Source organism: Saccostrea echinata, unplaced genomic scaffold, assembly GCF_033153115.1.
Source record: "Saccostrea echinata isolate AGI-Se365-2 ecotype Australia unplaced genomic scaffold, CSIRO_AGI_Sech_v1 ptg000025l, whole genome shotgun sequence".
Classification (NCBI taxonomy): Eukaryota; Metazoa; Mollusca; class Bivalvia; order Ostreida; family Ostreidae; genus Saccostrea; species Saccostrea echinata.
The window spans coordinates 969525-983666 of record NW_026889774.1 but is presented as its reverse complement, the minus strand read 5'-3'; the positions used below and the strand labels follow the sequence as shown (position 1 = coordinate 983666).

The 14142-nt window shown below is 33.6% G+C and overlaps 1 protein-coding gene across 1 annotated transcript; it reads right to left on the bottom strand.

The window, feature by feature from the left end:
- Nucleotides 1-7258: 7258 nt before the first annotated feature.
- Nucleotides 7259-14107, bottom strand: LOC133192469 (uncharacterized). The gene is made up of 8 exons (XM_061328471.1): nt 13664-14107; nt 11679-11850; nt 11234-11337; nt 10396-10515; nt 9366-9554; nt 9130-9275; nt 8464-8584; nt 7259-7641 (listed from the first exon to the last, which is right to left on the bottom strand). The coding sequence occupies exons 1-8, from the start codon at nt 13725-13727 to the stop codon at nt 7265-7267; spliced, it is 1293 nt and encodes a 430-aa protein (XP_061184455.1). The 5' UTR covers nt 13728-14107; the 3' UTR covers nt 7259-7264.
- Between the last annotated feature and the right edge of the window lie 35 nt (nt 14108-14142).

Sequence of the window (14142 nt, the reverse complement as noted above, 5' to 3'; positions counted from 1 at the left end):
TGGAACGAGTCTTTCTTCTTAGAGATATAAAAATTTATAGTTAAACATGAAAGGAGTGCGTTTTATATCTTAGTAATCATTCGCCAACCCAGTGGACATAACAAAAATTCAAATTTACAGAGCAGTAAATATTAGTTATCGGGTTTTTAGAAATCGATTTGTGATAAATCATCAATATTTCTCCTTTAAAAATTAAATTATTTATGCTTTGCCTATGTTCATGATCTACTGACAATCAAAAATAAATTTCTTTTGTATTATGGTGAATTTTAAAAATATGACTAACTGTGTTTTGTGTCATGATAACCATTATCTATGGCATGATTTTTTTTTTCCATTTATCGTTTGACCATGGAAAAGGTATCCTGATGTAAATTTTGAATATACTTGGTGGAGGTAAATGTAAAATTTACAAATGACCTAAAAAATTCACAATTTTTAACATGAAAAATTTATTGAACAGAATGTTTTGTTAATCAACAAAATACCGTAAACGACAATTTTTAGAAATTGAGCCTATATTTTTTTTTTATCACATTCTTAAGTTCTTCTTTTTCCTGTATGATAATAAATTACAATCATTCGTATTGCAATGTACACGTATTCAAGAAAAAAATGGAATTGACAGTGCCTTTATATGTACATTTTACCATGTACTGTCTGAATAAATAATTATTCAATACTTAAATATCTAAAGTTATTTCTAATGTACCCTAGCCTGAATTATTCAAAATAAACAAGCTATGATGAATTTTTTTGATACCATAATTTTTTTTTTATTAAAAACTTTACGAAACATTTGATCGCTGCAGAATTGAAAGGGAAGGTATTTCTAAGGATTGCTCGTTTTGTTAAAAGGACAATACTCTTGAAGGGGGAAATCGATTGAGGACAAAGACGTTTTACAAAACTCGCCTGTATATATTACAACTAAATCTAATCATGTCTGAACATTCATCTATCCTGTGTCATGAAAATTAGCAAATGGATTAAGTGATTGCATAAATTTTTTGATATCTGAGAATAAAATCTATGGAAAAAGGGAAGAAGATAATATAAAAGATCATTTGAAAGATAAAAGTACATTCATCGTAAATGTATATACAGGAACAATTGACCAGTAAGCCACCCCTCCTCCCTCTCATGACAATGGATATGTAATGGTACGTCTTCTACCTATTCCTAAATTAAAAGTCATAATAATGACTGAATGGATTTCATTATGTTGACTTGCAGTCATATTAATAAATAATTATTCTTGCTGCATTTTATGCAAACAATATACATTGCATTTAAAGAATTTCCATGAAAAAGTTCGAACCAATATAACCTCATCCAAACTGATACATGTAGTGACCATGGAGAAACCTCTAAAGATCTCCATTCGTAGTACACCCATTTTTATGCCCCCGTAATCGAAGATTCGGAGGCATATAGTTTTTGTCTTGTCCGTCCGTCTGTATGTCTGTTTGTCTGCAAAAACTTTATCATTGCCTATAACTTTTGATTGGTTGGAGGTATGGCTTTCAGATTTCAAAGGTGTATTCCTTGTGAAAAGACCTCTCTTTGTGTACCATCATATTTGACCTTGGAGTTTGACCCAGTTTTGCAAAATTTTCCCAACTTTTACCTTGGCCATAACTTTTAAACAATTAGTGCTAGGGCTTTCATACTTCACATACATGTGTACTCTTTGTGACAAGACCTTTCTTTGGATACCAACAATTATATAGCCCATTGACTTTGACCTTGGAGTTTGACCTACTTTTGAAAAACTTGGCCATTACTTTTGAATAGTTGGTGCTAGGGTTTTTATACTATTCAATTGTTGCTGCTGGGGCTTTCACATTTCACAGGTATATTCCTCGAGACAAGACCTTACATTGGGTACCAACATAATTATTTGATTTGCATTTGAGAAATTAAGTTGCCCTACGGGAGCATCAGTATTTCACAAGCACATCTTGTTTTCTCTTTTCTCTGCAGCAGGTTTAAAATGTATTTTCTAAGTACGGTGAAAAAAAAAGATAATCTCTTATTGTGGACCCATCCTACCAACTTCTACACTACATGGCTGTACAGGGATGCTTTCACATAGAGTGAGTAATATACACATAATATACCCTGCTGTTCCTGAAAGTAAGATTTTAAATTCTTAACCTCATCTTGGACCAATAAAAACCAGGAACAAAATTTGGTAGATTCCCTGTTCAAACTGAATAGGGAACCCACCAAGTTTGCTCTTTTCAGGGACACCTAAAAAGATGGATATTCAATTTCGCATCAAGATAGACATGTTTTATATTTTATTTGTTAAAATAAAGTTTATCAGGAAGTACAATACATACAATATATCTCACATTTTCTAGTAGTGATCGAAATTAAGTGCAGTGGATTAGTACGGTTCATTAGATAGATACAATTTGAATAAAGTTTGTTAATTAAATGTTACGTTTACATTTACACTAATAAATCTTTGTTGGTGATTGTTGTTTTGTAAATTCTTTTGATAATATTCGATTTATAGGCCTTTATCTCAAATGCAAGCTTTCTTCCTTGTTCCTGAAAGTTGTTCTGAACCACAAACACAAACACATTCGAGTGTGAACAAGTACATGAAGGTGTGATAAGATCATGCTTTGAATATTTTTTATTTTCAATTATCGATTATAATAAAAATTGAGGAGTGTACGAAAACATGCTCAATTTTTAATGATTATATGAAGCGGATATACACGTACTTGTATCAGTTGAAGTTGTGACGTAATCTGCTGTTGGAAATACAGTGACTGTGGCTTTGTTCTTGGCAAGAACGCTATGTATACCTTGCAGGTTTTAACGCTAAATCCATTTCAGAGAAAAAGATAAATTTTCTTAGCAATTCAATTGAACAAGAACGTTCAAAATGATTATTTAGAATCATTGGTTGTCATTCGATATAGAGCTTTTAAGTCTTTTTGTAATTTTTTGGCGACAATAGTTATCCGCAGCCCTAATACACTTCAACTTTTAAGATTTATTTTTTTATATAATTTCATCGGAGACGTAAAACAGGGGAGTGAGCGAAGAGGAGATAGTGGGCAAAGGGAATAGGAGATGGTGAGTTAGATGAGGGAGTGAACAAAGAGAGAGGGGGTGGGAGAGAGATGGTGAAGTGATTAAGGAGAGAGAGATAGAGAGCAAGCGAAAAGAAAGGAGTGAAGTGATATTGAGGGAGGGAGGTAGTAAATGAGGGGAGAGGGAGTGATGGAGGGGAGGAAGGGTAAGTAGAGGGAGAGGGGCGGAGTGGGGTAGGGAGTCTGTTGAGATGAAAAAGAGGAGAGAGAGTGTGCATGAATGAGGGGAGAAAAAGAGAATGAGACAAGAGACGGAGGGAGGAGCGTGAGGGAAGAAAGGAATCAGAGGAGATTGGAGAAGAATGAGTGGAGAGAGAGGGGGATTGGGAGTGTATGAAAGGAGGGAATATACTTAAAAGAAAGACGAGTGCAAGGGAGAGAGGAATTTATAAGGATAAAGCGAGCTAGAGGAATGGGACGAAATATAGTTATGAAAAGATAGGAAAGAATGAAGGATGAACTGAAGAGGAGGGTGAAGAAAGTGAGAGTAAGGAGGGGAATTTGTGAGAAAAAGAGACAGAGGTAGGAAAAATAAGGAGGAGAAGAGAGTCTGCAACGTTTAAATAGGGCAAAAACAGTGATGCCCTGTTCGCAACAAGGCACATTTAGAACTGCAACGTAAAATAATGCAAATTAAAGGTCTCTATATCCTCTATTGGGACAAAGGGATCAACTCCGTACTTTGCAACTCTAGAACGAAACATTCTACCATCTACGCCAAGCTTTAGACAACTGACGACGTGCGCGTGTTGTGTAAAGTTGTGCTACAACTATAGCGTGACGTTGTGCTTTGTGTAAGAATGACTTCCCCTTCACACACACACTCTCTCTCTCTCTTTTACACTTTCTCTCCCCTCCTCATACGCACTCTCTCCCTTTCTTCAATTCACTAACTCTCCCTCCCACTCTCTTTCCCTCCCGCTCTCCCTACTTTCCCTCATGCCTTCCCTCTCAAAAACTTTCTTTATTCAAAATATAAATGATAAATGCGTTTTTGAAACAGCCCTTTCGTATACTCGAATAAGACTCATAAACTCTTCGTTTGTATTTTTCAACATAATTATAAATTCCATAGAAACGCTTTGCCAATTTAAGATATCATATAACCGACCTTTTGTCAAATATTCATTGTTTCAGTACATTTATATAATGTACTAAATGGGTTTACAATTAAAAATATAATTATTTTGCCGATTTAAAACGTTTTTCTGTTCTTAAAAATTATTTTTCTAGAACTTTATACTATGTAATGTAAAGTTGAATCTTTTTTTTCTTTTTAACAAATTCCATTGTCATCTTGCGGATTATTGGGTTGTGCACTGAATCAACATTTTCTAGTAATTTCAAACATTGACCTGTTTGACGATCGAATTATGATATCTAATTATAACGTTGCACCGTGATATTTCTCGATTCTTTTCACGCAGAAAACATTTAAAAGTTCATTGCGTTCGATATCATGTTTTCTGAAATCAGTTCTGTATGGGCTAAAGACAATAGATTTATTTTTGTTCCAGGCAGCCCCCCCCCCCCCCGCTTTTTTTCCAGACATAAGTTTTTCTATAGGAAATGTTCATTGAAAGTCCGGTTGCCCCCCCCCACACTTTTGTTTGCAGTATCCCCCCCCCCCAAAAAGGATTTTCGAGTTTGCACAATTTTCCTTTCCTTTTTTTTTTTTTGCTTGTAAAGTTTTTTTCAAGTAAGTTGAAATTTTTTTTCCTCGGGTTGCCCCCCCCCCCCACTTTCAAAAACGATGCTACGTCACTGTGTTCTTTCCAGTTTCTGTTTGCAGATATAGCTTAACAAGAATATTTAAGAATAAAATTATCCATGGATTCCAATTGTAGCCTCGTCGATTTGGTACGCATTTAAAAAAGAATTATTTAACGGATTATTTCACTCGTTCTGCTGATTGGGACTTTGCAGAAGCTTTTTATAGATTTCATTAAAATCTCTATAGCGCTCAATAGATTTTGTAATGCATTAATGATAATTTTGAGTTATTTCAGGCAATGTGTTTATAGATGATAAACTGTTAATAATAGCAAATGATACTTGAGAGTTTCTATAATAATTAAAGATTTGTGGCTTAACTATAGGAGACAAATCATATTGCAAGGCCTTAGAAAAATAAGTTTGTCGACAGTTACCCGACCGATCCAAAACTTAGGCACCGACGGTTAGGTTTTTCAAGTAAAATCCGGAAATTGCATGTCTGTACATTGATTGTATATCGTAAAACAGATTTTAGGTAGAAACAAAGTTGATTTACCAAGATTTATTTTGTAATTTTATGTAAAAATTGGTAAAAATTCTTTTAAAAAACCATTTAAAACAAGACGTGTTTGTGAAACACTGATGCCCCCGTATGGCAACTTATAGCGAAGGTTAAACTTTCTCAAATGCAAATCAAATATGTTGATACCCAAATTAAGGACTTGTCCGGAGGAATATACCTGTGAAATATAAAAACCCTTGCAGCAACCATTGAAAAGATATGGAAAAGGTTAAAGTTTTTCAAAAGTAAGTCAAACATCAAGATCAAGGTCAAACTTAAAGGTGCCCAAGGAAAGGCCTGCTCACAAGAAATACACAAGTGAAATATAAAAGCCCTAGCACCAACCAAGGTCACTGGGCTATAATTGTTGTATGTAAAGGTCTTGTCACAAGAATTACATATGTGAAGTTTGAAAGCCCTAGCACCAATTGTCAAAAGTTATGGCTAAGGTTAAAGTTGGATAAAATTTTGTAAAACAGGATCAAACTCCAAGATCAAGGTCAAATATGATGGTACCCAACATAAGGTCTTGTCACAAGATATACTCATGTGAAATAAGTCATAGTTCCAACCAAACAAAAGTTATGAGCAATGTTAAAGTTTTTGCGGACAAACCGATAAAGAGACAGACAGACGGACGGGCAGGGCAAAAACTATATACCCCCAAATCTTCGATACTGGAACATAAAAATAAACATAAATTCTTACCTACCGTCCTTAAATTAACACGTAATTAGTAAACAGACACATTTATTTTTTAGGCTTAATTTTAGAAATCATAGTCTTTTTCTCTATTAGTTTAGGTTCTGTTATCTCTGGAGTTTGCATTCAAAGTAAAGGCAGTGCAAAGGATTTACACACTAGTTACTTGAACACTGTCTGAAACTTTGGTATATATACCGGTACATGTTGGAGTTGACCCCCCCAAAAAAATCATGATTTACGATTTGGACTTACCAAAAGTGAAGTTTATACATAACATAATGTACCATAAGAGCATGCAATTCGTATAATCTAAAAGGATCATACTACATGTATCTGTAATATATTTAACATATTTGTTTTCCACGAAACGACGTATTCTAAAACACAGAAACATTATTGCCAAAAAAATTCCAGAAGAGTAATAGGGCGGCATACTTACTTAACAATTATTGCACTTTATTTTATTCACTGCTGAGAAACTCACTATTGTAACTGTTTGATTTGCTGATATAGTGAAAATCAATTGATATAAATATACTCTAACAGTAAGAATACAAACATAACTTAAACGTTAACCTAAGATTACGCACCTGAATTTTGAGTGATGATTGCTGTATTATGCAAGCTTTACCCTGCCTAAGATTACCTTTGCTACATATGGTATGTGTATGTAACCAATACCAGAATAATTTCTAGACTTTATTGGATGTAGCAAATTGCCAAACGTACTTTAACAATTCAAACTTTAGTTATTCCTTGTAAAATGCGAAAAATCAAGACGTCAAACTGTATATTTTACCCCAAAAGTTATGAGCATGGTTAAAGTTGCCAAAAAACAAAAGACAGACCAGAACATTTTTTGTAATATTATGGAAAAAATTGAATGTGGATGTATTCAAGATCGTTTAACTAAAGCTCAACCTGTGAGCCACACTCCTGTGTGAAATACGGTAATCACACTCTACTGCATATTGTATATAAAACATATTTCATAATACAATCATGTCGGCATGCAAAACCACATTAATGAACAAAATCAAGGCAAGCAAGCACTGCTCTTGGCACAACTAGGTAACGCACTTTTTTTTTTTAATTTAGTCTTATGTCTGTTCTTCAAGCATGGAAGCACAGGCAATCCATTGCAATGACGAGAGCCAGAACACAGTTACAAAGCATCAGAACCCTCATCCGTGTTGAATTCCACGATACTTGTAACATCGGTCTTTTCTCGCGTAGGAGGTTCAACATCGGTCTTTTCTCGCGGAGGAGGTTCATTCGTGTTGAATTCCAAAATACTTATAACATCAGTCTTTTCTCGCCGAAGAGGGGGTTCATTTAAATACAATGGTTTTATTTTCTCTGGCGGTTTAGACATGGTAATGTCATGTGATCCAATGACATTTGACTTAGTTATCGTTCGTTTACACTTTCTTCCTTTCTTGCGTAATATTATTAATAAAATGATTAAAGATATGATAAATAAGGAACCCAGTATAATAATGACGTAGTACACAATATCAGATTCGTCCTCCGCCTTGGTATCTGCAACCGAAAAAACTAAGAATCAATTATAGTATGTACAATGAAGAGAATGTATTGCAAAAGCTGGGGGGGTTTTTTTTGGGGGGGGGGGTGTTACAGTATAGGAGGGTATATACTGGTGTGTATATATATTTCAACACAGGGAATTTACCAATTATTTCCTTTTCAAATCAATATTTATAACTTCACTTCTGTTTCATGATTAAAGCTAATTAAAAAAAAAAAAGAAAACCCCCTTTCTTTACAATTTAGTCTTTCAAACTGGAATGACACTTGCTATTGTCAATCTTTTAGGAAAAGTTAATTGGTTCTCAAATAGGGATGCTTAGAAATTATGATATAGTTTGTTGACAATTCATACAGTTAGTCCAAAGTTGATATTAAAAGATGCTTGAGTTTCTGATTAACAATATCTATATAGTTTTTGGAGATCAAGTCTTCCAACAATCGGTCGGAATTTCCATGAGTACCAATGGCGCCCCGTATTAGCAGACCTATTTTCGGATTCATATGAAGCAGAATTTATTAGAAAACTTCTATATGAAATCAATTCAACATTTAGATATATCGACGACGTTTTATCTATTAACAATATTCATTATCATTCCTATGTTTATTCGATATATCCCCTTGAACTCGAAATAAAAAATAACACAGAGTCATAAAAATCTGTTTCGTATCTGGATATTTTACAAGAAAAAGACGTTAATTGTAACCTAACAACAAACTGCTCCAAATTTGCTTTGTTTTAATAGACTTTTGAGCTTGCGTAGTGTTCGTTATCTTCATATTTCATACTATAGAACTAATAAAATCACTTACGACAGGTCGAATCGGGACCAGAAAACGTGAGCTTCAGTCCATGGGTTCCAACAGAAGTAGGTGTTTGGGTAGAATCGGAACAAATTTTTGGAAATAATGTCGCAGATGTTCCTTTTACAACCTGCAAACAGATCATTTTCGAATAGGTAGGATTATCAATATACTTGTTCTCTATTATAGTTCATGGTTTTAAACACCATATTTAGTAGTCATACACATCGTAACAGAGACGGATTTTTGCCTCCAAATGGATTTGAACCGGGACCTCTGACATGCCAGTTCAGTGCCCTATTGATTGGGCTAAAATGGTTAAATCACTAGCCCAAGCTAAAGGATGCCGTGTATCTTACACATTGTCTCCTTCCAGAAAATGAGATGACCTCTACTCGGTTTTTTTAGTGCCAACGCCTGAAGAATCCTAGGGCCAATCAATTTCACCCGGCAGAGAATAAAGTCCAACATGGGCGCCAAGTGTAACAGAAACAGTTTTGTGTCTCCAAAGAGATTTGAACCCGGAACCTCTGTCAAGCCAGTTCAGATCTACTGATTGAGCTAAAGGGTTAACCCACTAGCTCAAGCTAATAGAATACCGGGAATACACACTAACACAACATAAGGATGAAAAAATGCAAATACTAGTAACTAAGTTTTATGTATAAAACTCACAAGGCAAGCAAATTTGTATGTGCGTCCACTGTCAAAGTTATAGGAGTAGGTGTACGTAGATGTCACAGTAGTGTCATTGTTCCAGAGTGACACATAGGTATATCTATTGCTGGTTATGCTTCTTAAACACGTCCAAAATCCCCCTGCTATAAGAAACATATACTGCATAAGAAATCCATGAAATATACAGTGGAATTTTGACAATGAAGAGAAAGTACCTGTAATGTAATACGCACCAGAGAATTTATGGTTAGCCGTACAAGAAGAATGGTAAGTGAAGGACAATTTGGTTTTATCAGAGCATCCGTCCATTGTATTGTTCACACAACTGGAAGCGTCGTTGTATTCGCTAATAGTGACCAATGAGAACTTATCCAGAAGGTCTGTAGCACAGGTAGCTTCCGATGATCCATTCTCTATGGAACCTTATGATATGTGCAAAATTATGTCTTTCCAATTAAAGTGTTCTCTTTGGAAAATGTATGTATGGTTGTTTTTTTCAAACACTTCGGGTGAATCTTTATTATACATGTATATTTAAGACTTGTGTGTTTCAAAAGGATGATCAAAAAATGCTCCTGCGACTGTTTACGTTTTATAGATTCTGCAAACTACATTGTTACAAGTTCAATTTTTTTTCATTTGATAATCAGGCAGTTTTAATGGTAAAATCAAGATGTTTGTTTTTTAATTATCTATGCCAAAACATAATATACTTTATCAGAGTTTAATCGTGACCAGTTTGCATTTATATTTATCATTAGCTTGCAGCGATAATTACTGTAATCTAAATTAAATGCAAAAGATTCTTTAGAAAGGAACTACTTTCGTCTGTATACTTGTAAAGCCTGTTCCATATTGATACTTTTCTGGTCAATATAAAACTCAAAAGTCCATATAAATATTCTACTCTCTGCCATTTGTTCTGAAATTGTTCACATGTATTTCATCCATTTTCGGTCTGTTTAACTTCATTCAAAATCTCCTATCTGTTTCATATACGAAATGGACGACAATTAATTTTAAAAAAACAAATTAAAAATAAATTTATATCTTAATGTTCATTGTCCTTCTGATGGGAGAGATAACTCTCAGTGGGATTTATGACAAAAATGATTATAGCCCTTAAAAATTGTCCAATCAAATTTTGCACCGTAATACATGCTGAAATCTTTTTCATATCAATTATAATTCACAGTCTTTTGAAAAATAATATCAATCATTTATTTGAGTGAAAAGGGTATGAAGAACCTCGAAAGTAAATACCATCTTTTACTAAAGTAACGAAAGACGTGCTGCTATATGACTCGCTGCAAGTCTCTTCCAACGTTGCAGTTATTCCATTAAATTTTCCTATATTGTGATCATTATTGGTTCCACTAATGGCTGCAAAAAATCACATCGAAATACACGTATTAATTTCTAAAATTAACACTCATGTCTAGAATAAAACAAGAGGTCAAAGGTCTAATTACGCTCATTTGAGAAATTACAGAATAGAACAACAAAACAGCAACAGCAAAAACCATCAAAATACCAGTAGACCCTTTCACAAAAAATCTTAAGATTAATTTCTATCGTAAGAGAAATCATATGCTTTTCTTCCTTTTCACAAAAATTCTTACGAGATTCTTACGTGTAAAATTTGTCGTAACTTTACGAGAGCCCTTAACCCAGGGGTTATTTTAAAATGTTCCCTTCCTCAAGAAGCTTCCACATAATTAAGTTTCTCCTTTTCTGACCAAGTGGTTCTTGAGGAGATTTTTTTTATTCCATCCTATTTATGTCTTTTCTTAATTATCTCCCCTTGGAAGCGGGCTAAGCCCTTCATTTGAACAATTTGGAATTCCCTTTACCCAACTTGAAGGATACTTTGTGCCAACTTTCGTTAAATTTGGCCCTTGCAGTGGTTATTGAGAAGTCATATGAAAAGCAAACAGACAGACGGGCCGACGCCGGGCAACGGGTGATCAGAGAAGCTCACTTGAGCTTTCAGCTCAGGTGAGCTAAAAAGTAGCTACTTGGACACATTCAAATACATGTATAATTTATTATAAATTCTACCAGAATTACAATTAAATCCAAATTCATTAAAAGGCCCCACCTGTCTTGTGAAAGTAGTAGTACTTGGTAGCAGATATTCTCCAAAATTCTAAGCAAATGAAGCCGTGAACAGGTCCACCAAATATAATGACAGTCTCGGTAGATCTACGTACAAAAATAATAATTTAATTCAATTGGCGAGGATCAATGTTTAAATAATTATGTTTCAATAGTGATGTTTAAGTACAGGTGTACTGAATTAGGATCAGATATTAATTTTATAAGTACAACATCGCTTTAAAAAATAATGAAAGAAATCTAAATGTATGACATAAAGGAATGTATATTTATTAGAATGTGCACGATTTCAGCAGACTCTCTCTCTCTCTCTCTCTCTCTCTCTCTCTCTCTCTCTCTCTCATTAATAGCAGCTAGAAATTCAATTTTTCAAAAGTTTGTTGTTTCCCTTTTAAAAATATCGATTTTAAGTTAATGTATGTACTTACTTGAACATATATTTTCTATCACTCTGTTCAATACATTCAAAATCGAGAGACCTGACGCTGACAGACATGTATATAGGATATCCTTGTATGTGTGTTGAGTTGATCGTCAGTGGTCCTTTCTGGGCACTGTACCATACCCCTTCTAGTTCATCTGGTAGTGTACATAAACTTTCTGGAAAAAAATGAAAATGTCTCGTAATGAAGCTTATATATACAAATTATACTGGTTGGTAATGGACATCGCTCTCAACCATCTTCAATTTATTGGACACATTTACAGATGCTTTACCTAGATTTGCAATGATTTTAATTCTAGGTAAGGCTAAACATGCAAGGTTTGTAATTTAGTGTTGTCAACGAATACCCGGTTAACCGTCGAACGATGCAAGTATCTGTTAGTAAAACTGCTACTCGGTTACTCGGATATTTAAAATTTTACATTTTAACATGTTTAAATCAGCAGGAAAAAATGAAATATTGTTTTTAAGTTTCCTTATTTACGATAGACTCGACCTAGCGTTTTACAAAAACGATCAATTTGTTTTGATAAGTATTTCACAGTTTTATTTATCTAATTGGTGGCTTTCATTGCAAAGGGGTATTATACAAGTTTTAAAGGCTTGAGTTAATTATAATTACTTTACATAAATCTGCGCTAGTCCGCAGTAAAAGATTAAAGCAGCCATATGCATCAAAATAATTTTAAAAAATGACTGAATATATACGGGTGGAAGGACAACAAATATGCTGAACCACCTAAGATTGAAATTTAACTCTGAAACAAGCGATATATTATAAAGGACATCTCGCAAAACAGCACACTATTTTGGAATGTTCCAGAAAAAATTATTTAGAAGATAGGCCTATTTAATACTGAGTTTGTAATTAAGAATTTAGTTCATAAACAGTGCATTTTTGTTTTATATATACAGGTATACAAATGATAAGATTTATATAGAAATGGTAATGACGTTACATATACAAAATGTACTTGTTACCATTGAGTATGTATACCTCGAAAAAGGATGTTTTGAGGTCTAAAGAAAAACCATCCGAGTAACCGGTTACTCGATCGGAAAAGTGAGCGAGTATATATAACCGGTTACTAAAATCGTCCGATTTGACAACACTAGTTTGTATACAACTTTATTGTTTCAGAGGTCCTAACATAACTGGTATGATGACAATATCTGCAGTTGTATAGCTGAACTGTTGTCCTTTTGTTGGTATATTTATATTATATATAAGAATAAAAGCACTCGAAATTCTCTCTCAAATATAACTTACCATCAGAGATTGAAAATAATATTGATAGTTTCTGCAAATGGGGTTAATCAATGCAAATTATTTTGAGTTCTAAGTTGTTAAAGAGACACACAGACATGCTTCTAAAGTGAGTGAAATACTTTTAAATCTTGATGTTTCTCGTCCCACGTGGGAAGGAGGGATGTTAAACATTGTTGATATCAAAATTTGAAAAATCCTTGGCACATTTCTTACGTCATAAATTAAAGCTTACTCGGTCATACTACAGACATACTAACGAAACAAAATAGTTTTTGAAGTTATGCCTAATGACGCATAACGTATATAATGATCCATTGACGCTTTTTTGTAATCTTTAGAAATATTCCTACACGGAAATTCAATTTCTGTTTTCAATGAGGCATACTGTACACTCAAAATATATTAAATATTTGAATTAAATAACATTCCTTCGCATTTTCAATAAACCTGGTCCTAATTTCTTCGTAAACAAAATGTATGTGACACATTTTCAATAAAATTATTGATATGTATTCAAGACGAACAATTTGGAAACAGTTTGAAGAATTTTTTTTTTTTCGTAGAGAATTGTTATTTAAAGATCGACAAGTTTTGGGGAAAAAATGAAAACTATTAAGTACTATCAATTTTTTTTCAAATTTATATATATATTTAAAAAAAAAGATAATAAGAATAAATTTGTATTGTTTGTGACTTACCTGCAATTATTAGAAAATTTCCCAGGTGAAAAACTACATGTACAAGCAAGGAAAACTCTGGCATGTCGCAAAATGAAAACAAAATACATTAAAAATTCAAACTTATAACTCTGTAGTCATGGATATTCCATTCTCTTGATAAAACAATACATGTAGGTAAATTTAAATATCCGAGGAAAAGAAATTTTGGAAGATTGTGTCATTTTCGTGAAGTTTTAAAGAAGGCAACGTTCCGTGCTTGCGCATATCACATTGACATTTTAGAACCCATGCATTTAAACGAATCTATCCTGGGGTTGATTGTCTGTGGCGAGCAATATTGGCATTGTGAACATTTTGTTTGTCGATAAAGGTATTTTAATCAATGAATAATTATTGCATTCAACGACAATGAAAGTGATTTTGATTACAGAAGCTTGTATTTTAATACTTGCCATTCTGATTTTTCTCGCAAAGTAATAAATTCAATTCTACATCGA